Source organism: Corylus avellana, chromosome 1 (genome assembly GCF_965113065.1).
Source record: "Corylus avellana chromosome 1, dhCorAvel1.hap1.2, whole genome shotgun sequence".
Lineage (NCBI taxonomy): Eukaryota > Viridiplantae > Streptophyta > Magnoliopsida > Fagales > Betulaceae > Corylus > Corylus avellana.
Genome location: NC_142490.1, coordinates 12,036,667 through 12,054,010, shown reverse-complemented (window position 1 = coordinate 12,054,010; position 17,344 = coordinate 12,036,667). Strand labels below are relative to the sequence as shown.

The 17,344-nt window shown below is 35.3% G+C and overlaps 2 protein-coding genes and 1 non-coding gene across 4 annotated transcripts; 1 reads left to right on the top strand and 2 right to left on the bottom strand.

The window, feature by feature from the left end:
• Positions 1-2,813: 2,813 nt before the first annotated feature.
• LOC132172011 (uncharacterized) lies at positions 2,814-9,467 on the bottom strand. Of its 2 annotated transcripts, XM_059583433.2 has the most exons (12): positions 9,300-9,467; positions 9,104-9,203; positions 8,801-8,909; positions 7,938-8,026; positions 7,043-7,099; positions 6,581-6,689; positions 6,390-6,491; positions 6,193-6,257; positions 5,398-5,501; positions 5,227-5,291; positions 4,784-4,838; positions 2,814-3,348 (listed from the first exon to the last, which is right to left on the bottom strand). In XM_059583433.2, the coding sequence occupies exons 1-12, from the start codon at positions 9,355-9,357 to the stop codon at positions 3,188-3,190; spliced, it is 1,074 nt and encodes a 357-aa protein (XP_059439416.2). In that variant the 5' UTR covers positions 9,358-9,467; the 3' UTR covers positions 2,814-3,187. The 2 variants fall into 2 exon arrangements, with proteins under 2 accessions (XP_059439416.2, XP_088368415.1); XM_088512289.1 differs by lacking the exon at positions 9,300-9,467 and having other exon boundaries at positions 7,039-7,099; positions 9,104-9,187.
• TRNAA-UGC (transfer RNA alanine (anticodon UGC)) lies at positions 9,453-9,525 on the bottom strand. The gene has a single exon. It is a non-coding gene; the product is annotated as a tRNA-Ala (tRNA).
• Positions 9,526-13,177: 3,652 nt separating this feature from the next.
• On the top strand, positions 13,178-17,195 carry LOC132172343 (Protein kinase family protein). The gene is made up of 9 exons (XM_059583826.2): positions 13,178-13,239; positions 13,783-13,825; positions 13,938-14,321; positions 14,492-14,743; positions 14,832-14,986; positions 15,187-15,266; positions 15,350-15,485; positions 15,593-15,742; positions 16,770-17,195. The coding sequence occupies exons 3-9, from the start codon at positions 13,955-13,957 to the stop codon at positions 16,920-16,922; spliced, it is 1,293 nt and encodes a 430-aa protein (XP_059439809.2). The 5' UTR covers positions 13,178-13,239; positions 13,783-13,825; positions 13,938-13,954; the 3' UTR covers positions 16,923-17,195.
• The last annotated feature ends 149 nt before the right edge of the window (positions 17,196-17,344 follow it).

Genomic DNA, 17,344 nt, shown 5'->3' with positions numbered 1-17,344 from the left:
TTCAAAAACATAACTTTAAAAATTACACTTATTAAAATTACAATTCCAAACCAACCTTAATGAGGATAATGGTGACGATTTCAACCTATTAATTGCGTAGACGTGCAACCATCAAGACCCATAAAAAGGGCAGGCACGAGGTGTACAACCAGGACCATATATGTTCATGTAACACAAGTGGCAGCTTCATTTCGCTGTCATCGTAAAGCCACCACAGCTATTATGACACTGGTCATTCACGAGGATACATAACCCAGGAGCTCCATGGGCATTCTCTATTATCCGGTGATCTAATTTTATTGAAATTCAGGCAGCTTTTAAGTTGGTGCCCCTAATCTCCTCTCTATTATTAGGATGTTCCAATTTTATCAAAATTCGGACAGCTCACAAAAATGGGACTATGAGAGTTAGATAGGTAAAAGTTTTGCGCATTAAGCTATTCGGGGAATGTGAGCCCCCATTAGACTATAGTCTCCTTTCTATTATTGGGGTGTTTGATGTTTGAATTTTATTAAAATTCCGATAGTTCACAAAATGGGGACTATGAGATTTTCTTTGTCTTAAGTTATTTGAGACATGTGAGCCATATAGTCTCCTCTCTATTATTGAGGTGTTTGAATTTTATTAAAATTTGGGTAACTTTTATGAGATTTATGTCGGGCAAGTTTTGCACCTAAAGCTATTTAGGGCATGTGAATCCTTTAGTCTCCTTTCTATTATTGGGGTGTTCGAATTCATTGAAATTCTAGCACAAAAAGGAGATTATGTGATTGGTATGGGTAAATTTTATAACGTAAACTGTTCAAGGCTTGTAAATCTTATAGTGCCTTCTTTATAGGCGGTTTGAGGCAGGTAAGTCCCGCATTCTAAGGGTGTATCTGGTAAACACTTTTTTCCTTATATATTGTAGTTGATGTGAATTGACATTAAAAAAAGTAAAAATGTTTTGTATAAAAAAGTGAAAAGTGAAAAAATTTTGTTTTATATTATTTTTTATTTATTTAAATAGTAGTTAAAAGTAAATAATATGATATAAAAAGTTAAAAAAAAAAAAAAAAAAAAAAAAGTTTTTATGTTTATTTTTTTGGGAAAAAGTGGTGTGAATGGTAAAAAAATGAATAAATGGGTTGCCAAACACACCCATACAACATCCTTTTCTTTTTTCTTTTTTTATGTGGGCTGTCCAAATTTTACAGTGAAATTCGAACACATCAACTGTAGGAGATGCTCATTATAAAATCCAAAGGGGGCATTGCATATCCAATTGATTACAATACATTATATAGATTCTTTTGGTGTTAATGGAAATCCTATTGCTTTTTTAAATATTTCTGCTGTTGGGAAAAGTTGACCCTGTTTTTCTTTTTCTTTTCTTTTTTTTTTTATTTATATTCGATTATAAAAATTCATAGTCGGTTGATTTCAAGGACTGAGGGAGAGGGAGGAGGCTTTATGGTTTTAAGGTTGGAGGTGACAACGAAAGGATGATGGAGATTTTACAGTTTATTATTTGCTTATGAGAGAAATGCTTAGTAGATTCCATATATTATATTTCTTCTCTCCATTGCTTTGAAGTTTTGATAAGACACAAATAATGTACCACTTCGCAACACAATATTTCTTTCGGACTATATTCCAGTAATTGCTTATTTAAATTACAGTTAATTCGGGTAGACAATTGAGAGCGGGTCCCAATGAAATTCACATGCTAGACAAGTCTTTGAGGCAATTGAAAAATGGTCTAGATCGAGTTTAAGCATTTGCTTGAATAGAGAGACTTCATCAGAGTCCTCACTTATATGAAAGCATGCCAACTTCACCTACTCTTTTTTTTATTATTATTATTATTTTTTTATTCAATAATTGATTTGAAATGTTGCAGAGGGATGTTTTATGGAGTGGGGGATGGTGACGAGTTTAGATATGATTTGATGGGACTGAAATGTTTTTTTTTTTTTTTTTTTTTGGTTAAATCAGGTGGCTGGGACTTAGAAAGTAGACCACATTTAATCAAAGCATTATTGGTAAAGATGATTGTTGATTGGTTTTATATGTGCAATCCAGAGGAAAAACAACAGTGGATCTTTAATTAATTCATTGTAGAGTTACTTGGTAGTTGTAAAGTGTTTGCACATTCACATTCAGCTAGTTAATTTGGCTAGCTTTGTAGCAAAATTAGAGAAACCTTTTTTTTGTTGAGTGCTTTTTTTAATAATTCGTCATTCCCTTTCCTCTAAAATGGATTTGAAGTGGTTTTGTAAAGAAAGAATAAAGAAAAATATTTAAATGGAGTAAAAAAAAAAAAAAAAAAAAGTTTTGTGGATGAAAAATAATGAAAAACCCATATACTCAATAGTGTTAAACCCCATCTAAATTCCCTTATTTCCATGTTTTTAAGATTTTTGTATGATTTGATGATTACTTTTATGACTTTTGAAGATCCTCTTGTATGAAAATTGTGTTATATTTTCTAGTAAATCCATTTCTTATAAAAATAAAAAGTAAAAAATTATGCCCGTTTATTCGTTGATTGTAGATCCACTCTGCGGGAACAAAAACTCGTCATTTTATGTGAAATGGAGAAAAATCATTTTATAATCCATATTAGATTTTCCAGCACCTAATGAGTAAACACCATGTACACCATAATTTAACAATAAAGAAACCAAAAGAGGACTCCAACTGTATCATCATTTCTGGGTAGTGCTAGAGGGGACCAACAACCAACAGCCCGAGCATTTGATCAATAAAAGGTAGCAGCATGCCAATTAATGCCCACACAACTGAGACCTGATACCTGATAGGAGCCAAAATTCAAAAAAGACTTTCAACTTTTGCCATCTTGAAATGTATATGTTTGTTTCAAATCTGGGTCCACATGAGCCCCAAGTATACAAAACTAAGGTTGGTGCACATGTGTACCCACATGAACAATTGAAGAATTTGCAAGCTTTTGTCATATGACTTTCTCACTAGCAAAGCACTAACAAAAGTGACAGCCTTCTTTCGCATTGAAACTTTTGAATTCTCTTTCCAGAAAGCAGGATCTTTTCCAGCATCATGGTCATCAATAATACCTAATAAATTTAATATTACAAAAGCAAGTGTAGGACGTACAAGCAATCCATTTACGCCAATCCGTCAAATCTTCCCGATGACAAAGAAATTGAACAGCACAAACTATTGATCAGGGACATGGATTGGGAAACCTTCCATGAATCTTGTTGATTTCAACAATAATTTCAGATGTGAGCTCAACTTTGAATGCATTGAGAACCTCCTGAAGCTGCTGCAAATTAGTAGCCCCAAAAACAGCACTTGCAACAAGAGGATGTCTCAAAACAAAGGCTGCCAAAAGAACAGTAGATGATTCAGTAAATAAAGAACGAAGAATTAGACTAAGATATGGATCAGGTATAGCATATTAAATTGATCATCCTCCCCCTAAATGTTCAAGGGCAACAATAAATGGAGGATATGACTAATCTGTCACATGTATAGACAATGATCCTCTCCATTTCATGGTCATGATTTAAAATGTGTATCTAACGGTGCACATGAGATTCCACATCATTTAAATTTTTTATAAAGATATATGCACCAACTTTAAATCTTGACCTTGAAATAGAGAGGATTATATTCCCACATTTATATATGCGTGTAGAATGAATTCTATAAATGAAATAACTTTTTTGAGAAACCCCATTCATTTTAGAAAACCGAGTAGGGTTTCAAATACCATCTAAAGAAATTGATAACTTCAAATATTGAAGCACAGGAGAGAAAACTCAATTTTACCAGCACAATTGGAATATATTTCTAAGAGGATGCTTTTATGATTTTATCACATACACTTTCTACATTCCAAACCGCATTCTAGTGGTACCCAATGGATAAGTACATACAGAAACCATAATACGTAAACAACCGAAGGACAAGGAAAGGAGCCGTAAGAAATGCCATCGTCTAATTAACATAACAAGAGCAGGAGGAAAAATGGGAAAAATCTTTTGTTTTTTAATAAGTAATTCAAATTCATTAAAAGCAGAGGGGTGCAACCTAATACACAAGAAGGATACAAGAGAACCCCTAATGTAGAGAAAAAAGAGAACAAAACTCCAAAACCTCAGAAAAAATAAAACCAGACAAGCTATTGAACGCTATTATCCATGTGTAAAGGAATCGAAATAACATCTTCTTCAAATCTAACATCATAGTCTCACGATCTTCAAAACTCTTTGCTTTCCGTTTTCTCCAAATATATCATATTAAACACAAGGGATCCAACCTCCACTCTTCCAAAGCAGTACAATGTCCCAGTTGTCCTCTCCAACTATCCTTCAAGGCATAACCGATGCAACACCATAACAACTGGAAAAGCGAACTCCATAATTCCCTTGCAATCTCAATCTCACGATGAAGAAGGAGGTGATCAATAGATTCCCCAAATCTTCATGACTTCATATTTTCCCAAATTAGTCTAGAGTCTAGGCGAGAAACCTTGTCCCTTATGGCCATGGGCAATGGTTTCCTCTCATTATTGGGATTCATAAAGTTAGATCCATGAGTGCAGATCTTCAGGTGAATTGAATTTATAATGCTCATTCATATGATGATTAGTCACATTCTGAGCAACTACAACTTCCATTATATCCAAAACTGACTTATACAGCTCCAAAATTTTCAATGAGAGATTTGCAAGAATCGGAAGAGCTATAAAAATGAGTCACTACATATAAGAACATATCTACAGATACAGAATGAGAAAGGAGTAGTATCAAACCAATTGCTATGGAGACGGGATGAAGACCATATTTTTTGGCAATATCAAGATATTCCTGCAAAGAGAGATACAGAGAGGTCAGCCAGAGCAGTGTGCAAAGGGCAGGCCCTAATATTGCTAAACTCAACAATAAAACTGCCATACATACCAATAATGTGTGTCTTTCTTCATTGTTTTGAAAAGGCAATGCAAGCCACTAAGCCATTTTTATACCAAGTAATTTAAACCAATTTAATAGAAAATCGGCTGAAACAGTCACCATTTCCCCAATCAAAATTTTACATCACATCTTTTATTTCTGCCGCTAGTCAACCATTAACTGTGAGTAAACATTTCATTTTTAGAAAGAAAAAAAAAAGTTTAAAAAATGTAGATTTCTTGTAATCTTTTAGTGAGCCTCTCACAAGATTATTAAAATTTGAAACTGCGAAGAATCTGCTTACCATGGTAGCTGCTTTTATGATGTTATTGGACAGGTTGTATCTGGATTCCCCTTCTGAATACCTCCCTAAAAGGATAAACAACACAATAGTTCCAAATGAGACAAGTTCACTTCTAGTTTTAGAGATAACTCCTACATATTAAAATATCAAATACATAATTTGATTATTGACCTTTGAAGAGATTCAACCGAGCATCTGATGGACCCCCATCAGGCCAAAAATACTTCCCAGAGAGAATGCCCATTGCCAGGGGGCTGTAGGCCAATAAGCTAATCCTGATGAATTTAACAAACAAAAAAAAAAAAAAAAAAAAGAAGAAGAAGAAAGAGGTAAAACATAAGACAACCACTTTCAACAGAGTATTTCAATTTATCAGATTACAACTTCATGAATGCAGCAAAATCCATTTGAGAAACCTATATTGGGTCTTTCCATCTAAAGAAGAATCCTTACCCTATGCGCATTTCCCTTCCTAACAAGTAAAATTCATTTGCCAATTTTCTTGTTCACATTAATGTGAACCATTTATACTAATCACTCTCTTAATTAAATCCTTCCAGAACTGCTCAGGGAAAACAAAGTTATATTCAAAACCAAATTCTATAATGTTAGCAACTAATTTCATATACAAGGAGCGCCACGCTGACAGAGTGAATATGAAATCAAATAATTAAACTTCTAAGGAAGCCAAAAGCAGCTTCTCTTAATCAGGTTAAAAAATCAAACATCCTAAACATTAATTTCATGATCCCAATGATGCCTGCAGTTTAGCATGTTTAATTAATAGCTAAAAACATAGAAAACACTATGTAACACTCTCTAAATGCTAAGTTCTTTCTATTACTACAATTTTATTCCGAAATTGGCTTGTGTAAGTTGGGCAAATTTTAACCATCCTTTTACATGACAAGCTCAATTTAAATTCCACATTAATAATCAATATATTGATGTAAACACATGAACTACCTCTCATGATGACAGCACTCCGCCATTCCAGAATCAAAAGTTCGACAAAGCAAGCTATACGAGTTCTATCACACAGAAAATGAGATGTGCATAAGCATTGTCATCACCAAACTAGAGAGAGACAGAGAGACGGAGGAATAGAAAGACAAAAGAAGAACAGGAAGCCTCACGCTTATGAACCAGATGACTCACACAACCTGGACTGATACTATCCTAGGATGGCCAAGAACCCTTTCAGCCACCTGAATGAACTTCATGACGCCATATGGTGTTTCATTACTGAGACCAACGTATCTGATCTACAAAGAAAATTTTCCATTATAATTGTTAAGGCAACGTTATCAAGTGATTGAACATAGAGGTAAAACTGATGATTATCATTACTCACCTTACCAGCATCAACAGCTCCACCAAGAGCACCAAGTTGTTCCTCTACACCAACCGAGCTGAACTGTCGGATTGGATCATATTCGGTTTCTCCAAACATGGGAACATAGCTGCAAAATCAGCCATGAGTTACTTCAGGAGTACAATATTGGTTGGTGCAAAAGAAACAAAACTGAAAATAAGCAATTTTCTTTTCATATATCCCCAAAATTGTGCTTAGCCATGTAGCTACTTTAATATCTGCTGTATCCCCTTGGGTGCAAACAATTCCTTGGGGCCAGCCCGCCAACGAAACCGGAGTATTACCCAATTCATGTGAGGGGGCGCTTTACACAGGTCCGAGGTTTACCTAACAGGGATGGGTACAGGAAGTGGCCTTGCCTTAAAGGGGTTCCTCGTTATCAAAAAATATATATACATCTACAATATCTGAAAACACTAGACATATGATCCACATACAAACCGATCTGGCCAATGAATTTGATAAAGATCGATGTAGTCGGTTCGCATTCGCAGCAAGCTGCACCATTACAAACAATAACTCATCAGAGCATAATATAAATTGCTTGAGAATAACTGAAGAACCATACATCTCATCCTTTGGTTTCCTCAGTTTAAAAATACAATAATGTTTCTAAACAGAAAACATCCCCGTAATGCTATAACAATTTCCCATTATAAGAAACCATGCACTATAACTCTTAGGAAAAAATCAGGGTAACACCAGATATAACATTCTATAGTTTTTTCTTGATGGTTGTTCTCATGGAGACCCATACCAGGTAGTACTGACACTATTTACATCTATCTTTTCGAAAATATCATCTCACACTCTCTAGCCCAGCTGGTATGGATATTCTATGCAACCTACGCTGAGATGGATTCATAATAATATTTCCTTTGTAAAAGTGGCTTCTTCAATCACTATGCAGTGGCATTTACATATACCTAGGGCATAGGCATTCCTACAGAGGACCATCCTGTTTCAAAAATGTTTTTTTTTTCCTGAGCCTGTTTCAAAAATGTTAATGTCCAAACTTAAATCTACTGCAAAGACCAAGTCTACAATGTCTGAGCAAAAATGCAAAGACAAGACAAGAAATCATGTGAGCTTACCTTCTTTATAAAAGTGGAGAACTAAAATGTAGCTACTTATCCCAAAAAAAAAAAAAAAAAAACAGAGAGAGAGAGAGGACTAAGAGATTCCTCAAAATATATAGCATGCTAGCAAACATATAGTGTGCATATAACCATTGGTAATAATAATTAGTCCCAAAAATTTAGTCCAATTGATGACATGGTGAATACAAAATATTCAATCCCGCTGCAACTACACATAAATACGTGTAAAAACCAACCTGTTGTCAATGGCGTCAGTAATATTCCTGGCATCCAAACACTTTGGCCCACCTCGAATCCAAGACATTTGCCCAGATGGTCCAGTAACCTAGATTAAAACAATACACAATAAACCATTATTTTGATACAACACTAGGATCAGAACAGTCAAAGAGGCTATAACATATACAAATATTGAACTATAACAACAACAATAACAATAATATAAGACAATACAGAGGCCACAAAGAAGGTGCCTTCATATGCATATACGATCTCTCAACTTAATCTGGAAAATCTGGAGTGACTAACTTAATCCAGAAAATGTAGTTCAGTGTTTTACACACCAACCCAAACAATCATTATGGAGCCAAAACCAGATTCGACAAACTCAACTTCAGATTGAAATGCCTTCCTATTCCCCTAAAAGAATATCACAAAATTGTATGTCTGTCATAATAAAGTTTAATCGGTCTTAAGTGCACTTCTAACCAATAGTAAACACATATTAAGCCAAATTTCTCAAAAGGGACAACTATCAAAATCCTTAAAAAGTTTCCATGTAATAGTCTTGAAAATTTAATCATTGCAAGGAACTGAAAACAAGCACTAAAAGCAAATTCATCGTCCTAATCAACAGCATGGTCAGGGATTTCTGGTTGGCCTACCTACCCATCACTGAAGCCAGAGCGTAGGACTCAGAGTTCCAAATGATAAAGGCAAAAAAGACTTTCGAGCAATGCAGTAAAACAAATATTTTTGACAACTAAATTTCATTCAAAGGTGACCTCTTGCTGGACTAACCATGATCATATGGTAATTAACCAATTAGAGATAAACTATGTAACTTTAAAAGCAAAAAGCTCTAGAGCTGAGTTAAGACCTTGGTGGCCAAGACGACACGGTCCCGAGAGATCTTCCTATCATTAATCCAACGGCCCAGGTACTCCTCGCTCCTACCCTGAGTCTCAGCACGCTGAGGCACTGGATACCTGCAGTTCCCAACATACAATGTTACCGCATACACAGAAGCTGATATCTCGAAAGAATACAAAACCCATAAAGAGACTGCAAAGAAAAACGGTGTACAGTACAGAAAATATGCAGAAGCTAAATTTCATAAGCACGCCAAAAAAAAAAAAAAAAAAAACCGAGAAAAAGAATCGCAGGGGTTAAGGATGTGTACATTTCTGCAGAGTCGAAGAAGTTGACTCCGGCTCTGAAAGCCACGTCAAGGAGGCGAAAGGACTCGGGCAAGGTGTTCTGTTCACCAAAAGTCATGGTTCCTGAGGAAAAAAGAGAAGGGTTTTAAGCTCGGTTGAAGGAGTAGTAAGTAGCAGCAACCAACACAAAAAGAGAAAAGAGAGAGCAAGCAGCGAAACCGAAACAGAGCCTTGAAACTGCGAGATTGGGAGCGAGGTTGAAGAGAGGTACGGACATTGTGTCCCGGAATCTGTGGGGGCAGTGGGCGGGCAATCAAAAATGGGATAAGGATATACGAGAAGGTTCTTGAAGAGGGACAAAAACGAATGAATTGGAGATGCAGGGGATCGAACCCTGTACCTCTCGCATGCAAAGCGAGCGCTCTACCATTTGAGCTACATCCCCGATTGTTGAGATACAATCACAGATTTAATTATTTATTTTCGTTTTAATAAAAACAATATCCCAATTTGATGACTAACTGAGAATGGGCTGTAAAAATAACAATAGCCGACTGGGCCTAATGGGTCATTTAAGATCAGATTCCAATTCGAGGGTTTAGAGGTTAGCTCTATTAAAGCACATGATGATAAGGGCCGACAAAACAGGTTGATGAGTTAACTCATTTATGATCCGTAATGACCCACCACCCTATTAGCTTTCACTTGACACGATTCGTTTAGCTAAATGGGTGAAAATTTTCAACTTGGACACGACACACCAAAATTAATGGGTTACCGTGTTAATCTAGAGACAAAATCAGAATAAGAGAGAAAGAGAGATATCGGAGACAGAGTGAGAGGGAGAGGGAGAAAGAGACGTGAGCTGAGAGAGATGGATGCGGCAACGGCGAGAGAGAGAGAGGCAAAGCTAGCGAGTGGTAGTGTGTTAGCGTTTAATCTAAGGAGTTAAACTTAAGAGATGGAATTAGGGTGAGAAGAAAGGAAGAAGGAGACAGCTAGGGTTGGTTTGCAAAAAGAGAAAGGCAGGAACATTCTCAATGAAGTGAAAATAGATTTGCAGCTTATTCAATAAAGTTGGACACATGAAGCACATTGCATTGGGGTAAAATCAGCTAGCAAGCATTATTGATATAATGCTTAATAGTTGTATCAAGGTACAGAACGTGCAGTTTTGGGAGTACAAGAATAAGGAGGAAGCTTTTATGGGCTGCTTAGTAAGCTTGGGTTAAAATCGGCATTTAATCTAAAGGCAGCACATGTAGGCTTTTTCTTTTTTATTATTATTTTTTTTAATAATTTAAACGAGTGTGGCCGGTCACCCACGAGTTGACCCTCTAGGAACAAAATAAACGGGTTGACCCATTTTTGACCCAAACCAGTTAAGGGTAAACTCAAACCCGGTAACTTCGTGTCAGGTTCGCGGATCGTGTCAAAATTGCCAGCCCTAAATGATAACGATCCTCAACAAAGTTTGAAATCATAGTGATATCCTTAACAAGAGTAGCTCAAGTTAAAAGAAATGCTAGCTTCCCCAAATTCTTTTCTTAAATATTTGGTTTCAAAATGATGCATTACTATTTCATGTGTTGGTAACACTATTTACTAAAACAATAGATCATATAGTCACATGCGACGCACATGACCACTTTTCCATTCAACCTATCAGCTGAGGCTAATGGAGTGGATTGTTTGCTACAAAATTGTAATTTGATATATCCAAGTGTCCTACATGTTTTGTGGAGCTTTTTTGAAAATGTTTGGTAAATTAAGGGGGCTTAAGTGTATTAAACCGTAATACAAAACTTTAGAAACGAAATTGTACGTTCAAATGGAGCTAAAAGACCAAATTGACAAAAAAAAAAAAGTTAGACTTGATGCGATCAAATGAATATACATATGTTTTTCGAGATTGAAGGTGTTAGAATACTAATTAAATAATTAAATTTATCATTTTATAAGCTTATACTTTTGGGATAGGTGATAATTTAATAAAGAAATGTTACGGTTCCTCTTGGTATTTTCTTGATCCTACGTAGATATTGCTTTCTAAAAAAACTTACCACATTGATCTCTAATTTTTTTTTAGAAAATAATATCCATCTAAAATCATGAGAATACAAAGAAGAACCGTAGCATTTCTCAATTTAATATAGTAATTTTACATATCAGGTCTCATTAGAAATTATAATATTAATTAAATTCATATGTTAAGGGCAAGTATTACTAGTTAGTTAAATTTAAAGCATTGATATGAACTTAAAGGCTTATGTCAGGAAGAACAAATAAGTTGGTGATGAATTTCACCCAAAGTAGTAAATAATCGAAGGTTGTTGACACAACATACCTATCTTAACAAATGTAGATGTGGTTTAAGGTAAGATAGAAATGAGCCACCAAACCAGAAAACAAATCAAACACATTCAATTCAAATCCTCTTTAAGAAGCAACAGAAATTTCAATTGGTATAATAGTTGTCAGCATCTTGAATTGTGGGCGAAGAATGGTCGTAATCATCATGTCCATGCATCACAATCCCTTGCTTGTGGGCTTGGTTCTGTTAATTATGTTGGAATGATTATGGAGCAAGTATTTATAATTGCTAATGTCTGTCGTATGTCTGTGGAAACTCTTAGAATTATTATATACCTTACCTAAGGTCATGATAATACTTGTTGATTAACAAAGTAACAATGATAATTAAGTAGATATTACTCATGGAGATATTTTAAATCCGCATTGATTGACGTGATAAGTGCTACACAATTGTCACGTCAATTTATAATGGACTCATAATAAAAGTTATAATACCCCTAATAGTAAGGTTGACAATTTTTGTCACAGTCCGCGAATCCAAAACAAACTAATTAGTTAACAAACATCTGATAATTAATCGAAGGTTGTTTATAAATGCGAAATTAGGGGATTAGGGTTGAGGGGTCTAACCCGTTAAATTATATCATTGCCTTGATACAACTTGAACTCGATACAGGACACTAGGACTGGCAATTTTTGATACGACCCGGACCCACAAACTTGATACGGACCCAACACAAAATTATCAGATTATGGTTGAAGGGTTTGACTTGTTTAATTAAATATGTTGAGTTAGGGTTGACTTATATAGAAGATAGTCTTATACCCAGATCTTGATACAAGACACTATGACTGACGATTTTTGACACGACTCACGAACCTGAAACAAAATTTATCAAGTTAGGGTTGAGGGGTTTGACTCGTTTAATTAAATAAGTTAAATTAGAGTTGACCTATATAATCTTATACCCAGATCTCGATACGATCCGAACCCAACATGCTAATACTAATTGCCACTCCTATCTAATAGCACTCAAGTCGTATATCTAAATTTAATTGAAGTAATTGAATTTGTAATGTTGATGACTTCTTGTTGGGTATGTATGGATATTTTTTATTTTTAGTTTGAAAAAGTATTAGAATTAAATATAAAGGTGAATTATACTTTGAATTGTTCTCCAAGTGTACGGAATTATATTTTGAATTGCTTATTAATCTGTTAAACGGATGAACAGAAAAGAAACAAGTAAATTAACAAACACGGCAAGCTATAATTATTGGTATAAAATGGATAATTAATGTAACCCACTCTAACTTAAATTGTTATTTTCTTCCTCCTTGCGATTATACGGGCGAACTTATGCAATGCATGGTCTTTTTTATAGGACACATTTTGACCGATCAAATTTCACGTGCCTTAAAACCCACGTGCCATATCCCAAAGGAACCAGGGAGAAATTCAGAGAGCCGCCTCTGACCAATGAAGCCACCGTGTACTGATAAGCTCAGATTATCATGAGAAATCCTCACGACCCCGTCGTCAACAATTTGTTCATTTAGTATTTGCAATTTTTTTTTTTTTTTTTTTATATTTTTCAAAAAAGAAGAAGAAGAAACTATGAAACAGTGACCCGGGAAAGGTAGAAAAGGCAGTCATTGTTGAAGTGATTAAGAGTAAACTTGAATCAAATCCCACTTCTTCTTCTTCTTCGTCTTTTATCTCTCTCTCTCTCTCTCTCTCTCTCTCTTTTCTCTTATCTTCTGGTGTCACTCTCCTATGTTTCTTTCTTCTGTGTGTCCATGGAAGATCTCTGACATGACAACCTTCGGTTTCTTGTCCATGGTATGTCCAAATCCGAGTTTCCACCACCTCTTGTAACTTGAATTTCTATTTTCATATTATGCAGTTTCATTTAGTGGGTTTATCGATTTTTTGATTTTGTTGCTTGTTTTCTGTTCTGGAAGCCTTCAGTTTTTGTTTCTCATTTTGGGTTATGCTTCTTCAGTAAATTCCACAACAAACATGCCATTAAGAAGATTATTCCAACATCTTCTTCATATCTCGTTTATCTTGCAAGTTTGAAAGGTTCTTTTTGGATTGGTATAACAAAAGTCTCCAGATTTTTGTGGTTTTCTAATTTGTAGGCTATTGGTTTTTGTTTCCATGTGTTTTCTAAGATACCATTCTTTTCTCCCCTGTGCCATCAGTTAAATTTCTTTGTACCTACTCTAGTGTTTTTATTTCATATCTTCTTATATAGTTCAACTATGCAGTGTACCTGAATTTTCTCTCAGATTTAAGTTTCTTTTTTTAATGGGTAACTTGTAATTGGCTCTTTTTGTCATGGGTTGGCTTCTAATCCATATATGGGGGTCATATTTGCAGAGAAAACCAGATGCTACTTCTGTTGCCTCTGCTTCTGCTCAAGGTAAAAAAAAATAAAAAAATCCTGTTTTCTTTCACTTATTTACTCTGAATTCTAGATTTCTCAGGTACCATTCTTTGCATTATCATGTTGTAATGTCTTTGTTTCTTGTCAGGTTTCTGATCTTTAACTATGAAAAAGAAGGTAGATTTGTCTCCTGTTGGAATTCTTGAGGACTATTTTAAGAGCTCAGAATCTGAAACATGTTCTTCGAAAGAACACAATGTAGACTCTAAAGCAAAACAAAACTCAAAATCCAATTCTCGCTGGCATTGGCATGGATTTGTCCAACTATTGAGAATTAGATCCAAGCAGTCATTAGCCACTTTGCATCCTCTCAGTGTCATGAAGCTTTCAAGAAGAATGAGCAGTAGTATGAGGGAGGCCACAGCTTTGGTGACAAATTTTCGTGTAGATATTGATTTGAACTACACCAAGTTAGCTTGGAAGAACTTTACCTTGCATGAGCTACAGAGGGCAACCAACTACTTCAGCCATGGTTTGTAGTGCGATTCAGTAGTTTTTATAATAGTATACAATTGAGATAACGTACAGTGAGAATCAGCTATTAATTCTTCCCTTTTATAAGCCCATGCCGATTTAAATGCTGTCAAATCATCTCAATTTATTTTCAGCATGCCCATTTGGATAAAGCTTTGCTTGTTGCAGAGAATATGATTGGAAAGGGTGGTTATGCTGAAGTTTACAAGGGGTGTTTGGAAAATGGGCAGCTAGTAGCAATCAAACGTCTAACAAAAGGAACAACCGATGAGATTATAGGGGACTTCTTATCAGAGCTTGGAATTATGGCCCATGTGAACCATCCAAATACTGCTAAGTTAATTGGTTATGGGGTTGAAGGAGGAATGCACCTTGTTCTTGAACTATCTCTACATGGGAGCTTAGCTTCTATGCTTTATGGTTAGTTTTCATTTTTGGGTTACTATTTTTTAAAAATTTTACAGACTTGTTTAATTGTATTTCCTTGTTTGAAAATATGTTTTTATAGGTTCAAAGGGGATTCTGGAATGGGGTGTTAGGTATAAGATTGCATTAGGGACAGCCAAGGGTTTACTATATCTTCATGAGGGTTGTCAGAGAAGAATAATCCACAGAGACATTAAGGCTGCAAACATTTTGCTTAAAAATGACTTTGAGCCTCAGGTATTTTTCTAGTCAATAGCCGCTTAACGAACCGGGATCCTCTGCAATTGAGATTGCAAAGTGTTCGGGCAGATAGGCCCCATCAAGAGCTTTCACAATTGCAAACGGGGATCCCGATCCCGTTCCCGTTCCCGTTCCCGATCCCGATCCCTTATGCATGATATTTGTGTAGACTGGACTTAAATCATATCCGATTTCAGATTTGTGATTTTGGGCTTGCAAAATGGCTACCAGAGCAGTGGACTCACCATACAGTATCAAAATTTGAAGGCACATTTGGGTTTGTAAACCACTTTCTTTTGTCAGATTATCCATCAAACATTTTACTCATATGGACTCATCCCTTTAACTCTTAGAGTGCAGGTATCTTGCTCCAGAGTACTTGCTGCATGGCATAGTAGATGAAAAAACTGATGTTTTTGCCTTTGGTGTGCTGCTATTGGAGCTGGTCACAGGGCGCCGAGCCCTAGATTACTCGAAGCAAAGCCTTGTTTTGTGGGTATGTTTCTTCCTTATACATGCCTATTCAGGTGCTGGAGTTGTATGTTAAATGCACAACTCAATTGGAAGCTATTGATGTTTTCTTTTTCTTGTCACTGTGTCAAGGCAAAACCTTTGCTGAAGAAGAATGCCATTATGGAGCTCACTGATCCCTCTCTGGCTCATACCTACAACTCTCGACAGATGAATCTTGTGCTCTTGGCTGCTTCTTTATGCATACAAGAGTCCTCAATTCGACGCCCTTGTATGAGTCAGGTATGTTGTAACATCCCGGTTTCATATTGAAAAGATGAGTACTAATTCATGTAGAGTGGGTGGTTTATGAAAACATTCATGGGTGCTAAAACTAGACTTTATAAATAATTATAATTTATAAGGAATTAAACTTCAAATTGACTAGTCATTTTAAAGTGATAGCGAAACCAAAATTTTTAGTGTGGGAGACGTGACTTTTTAGTTTTTTTATTTTATTTTTATGTAAGTTGGAGAGACAAACTTATATAAATACAAAAGCATACATATGATATCTTTATATGTGTGTTTGTGCGTGTTTATATAAAATAAAAGTATAGAAGTCTTAAATTTAATCTCATGGTATCACAAATATACAATAGTATAAACAACTAGTAAAATAGACTAAATACGATATATAAGGTCCAAGAAAAAAGGTACCTTTAAGGATGAACTCTTTCTAATAACAATCTATTAAAGCTCCAAACAACAACAATGTTAAGAATCAAATCAAATAATGGTGATATCATAAATGATTAAATCATTTAACTTGTGATGTCAAAATAAATATTGTGACCCAAATGACTGCAAAATAACCCCTCAGAGTCCCAAATTCAATTGAGTTTCTTGGCGAACTAAAATATGCGGGAAACCTAAATAAATATGGGTATTTTAAGTTTTTTTTTTTTAATTTTTTTTTTATACAGGAAGAGGGGGTAAAGGAGACACAAATATTATTTTGGGGGGACAAAAATATCATTTTGGGAGGATAATACCATGTTAAATTACCAGTTGTCTCATAAGCTTAAGCTAATAGGAAGATGTAAATTTAATCACTTAATCATTATTTTAACAAAGACAAGTTTTGAAAAAATTTCCCCTTAATCGCTACATATGTCACGTTCATATTCTTAAATTTTTGGGATAATCGGTTATTTAATATGATGTAAACAGAAGTTTTGAGTCAGTGTAGAGTAAAATGTGATGACTTTGCATATTGCAGCCGCAAAGAAACCATGTTTAACAATTTTCATTTGAACATGGGAAGCAGGTTCTGCAGCTTCTAAATGGTGACTTCAGCTGCTTAAAAAGCATGAAACAATGTCGAACGGCATTCTTCAAAAAAGCTCTCCGCCGCGAGCTCATCAGTGCAGAAGAGTGCGACCGATTCAACCAAAAATTACATGATGTTGATGATCATTAGCATTTTAGCCACAAGAAACGAAGGATTATGGTTTCTAGCCGGTCTACTTAGAAGGATGTTAAAGAACAACCTCAAAGAGTGACATTGGTGGAAGCTTGAAATGTTCAATTAACTTGCATTGTAGAGAATCCTCTGTACAGTTTTAGTTGGAGCAAGTTTTATATTACGAACAAAAGTTTCCCTCGAAATCGGGTGGGAAGGAATCCGTCCATAGAGAATGAGGGGGTTGCGGGGCCTTATACCCTAAGCTATTTGGAGAAGATGGGCCATGCCGCTATCTTTTTATAAACCGCCTGAATTTCATTGAAATAAGTAAATTCGATTTGTCCTTAAAACGTATGATTTTTAGATGCATTTTTAATAAAATTCATAAGACATATTATTAGAACAAAGGTAAAGAAGGGGTACTGAAAGGGTTTAAT

Excerpts from the sequence above, each read along its gene's own strand:
- LOC132172011 (XM_059583433.2), bottom strand. The coding sequence starts at position 9,357 with ATGTCCGTACCTCTCTTCAACCTCGCTCCCAATCTCGCAGTTTCAAGG. Across the intron at positions 5,292-5,397 it reads TCGGTTGAATCTCTTCAAAG|GGAGGTATTCAGAAGGGGAA; the intron begins GTCAATAATCAA and ends TTATCCTTTTAG. Across the intron at positions 3,349-4,783 it reads TCCCGTCTCCATAGCAATTG|CCTTTGTTTTGAGACATCCT; the intron begins GTTTGATACTAC and ends TTCTTTTGGCAG.
- LOC132172343 (XM_059583826.2), top strand. The coding sequence starts at position 13,955 with ATGAAAAAGAAGGTAGATTTGTCTCCTGTTGGAATTCTTGAGGACTAT. Across the intron at positions 14,744-14,831 it reads CTTAGCTTCTATGCTTTATG|GTTCAAAGGGGATTCTGGAA; the intron begins GTTAGTTTTCAT and ends ATGTTTTTATAG. Across the intron at positions 15,267-15,349 it reads AAATTTGAAGGCACATTTGG|GTATCTTGCTCCAGAGTACT; the intron begins GTTTGTAAACCA and ends CTTAGAGTGCAG.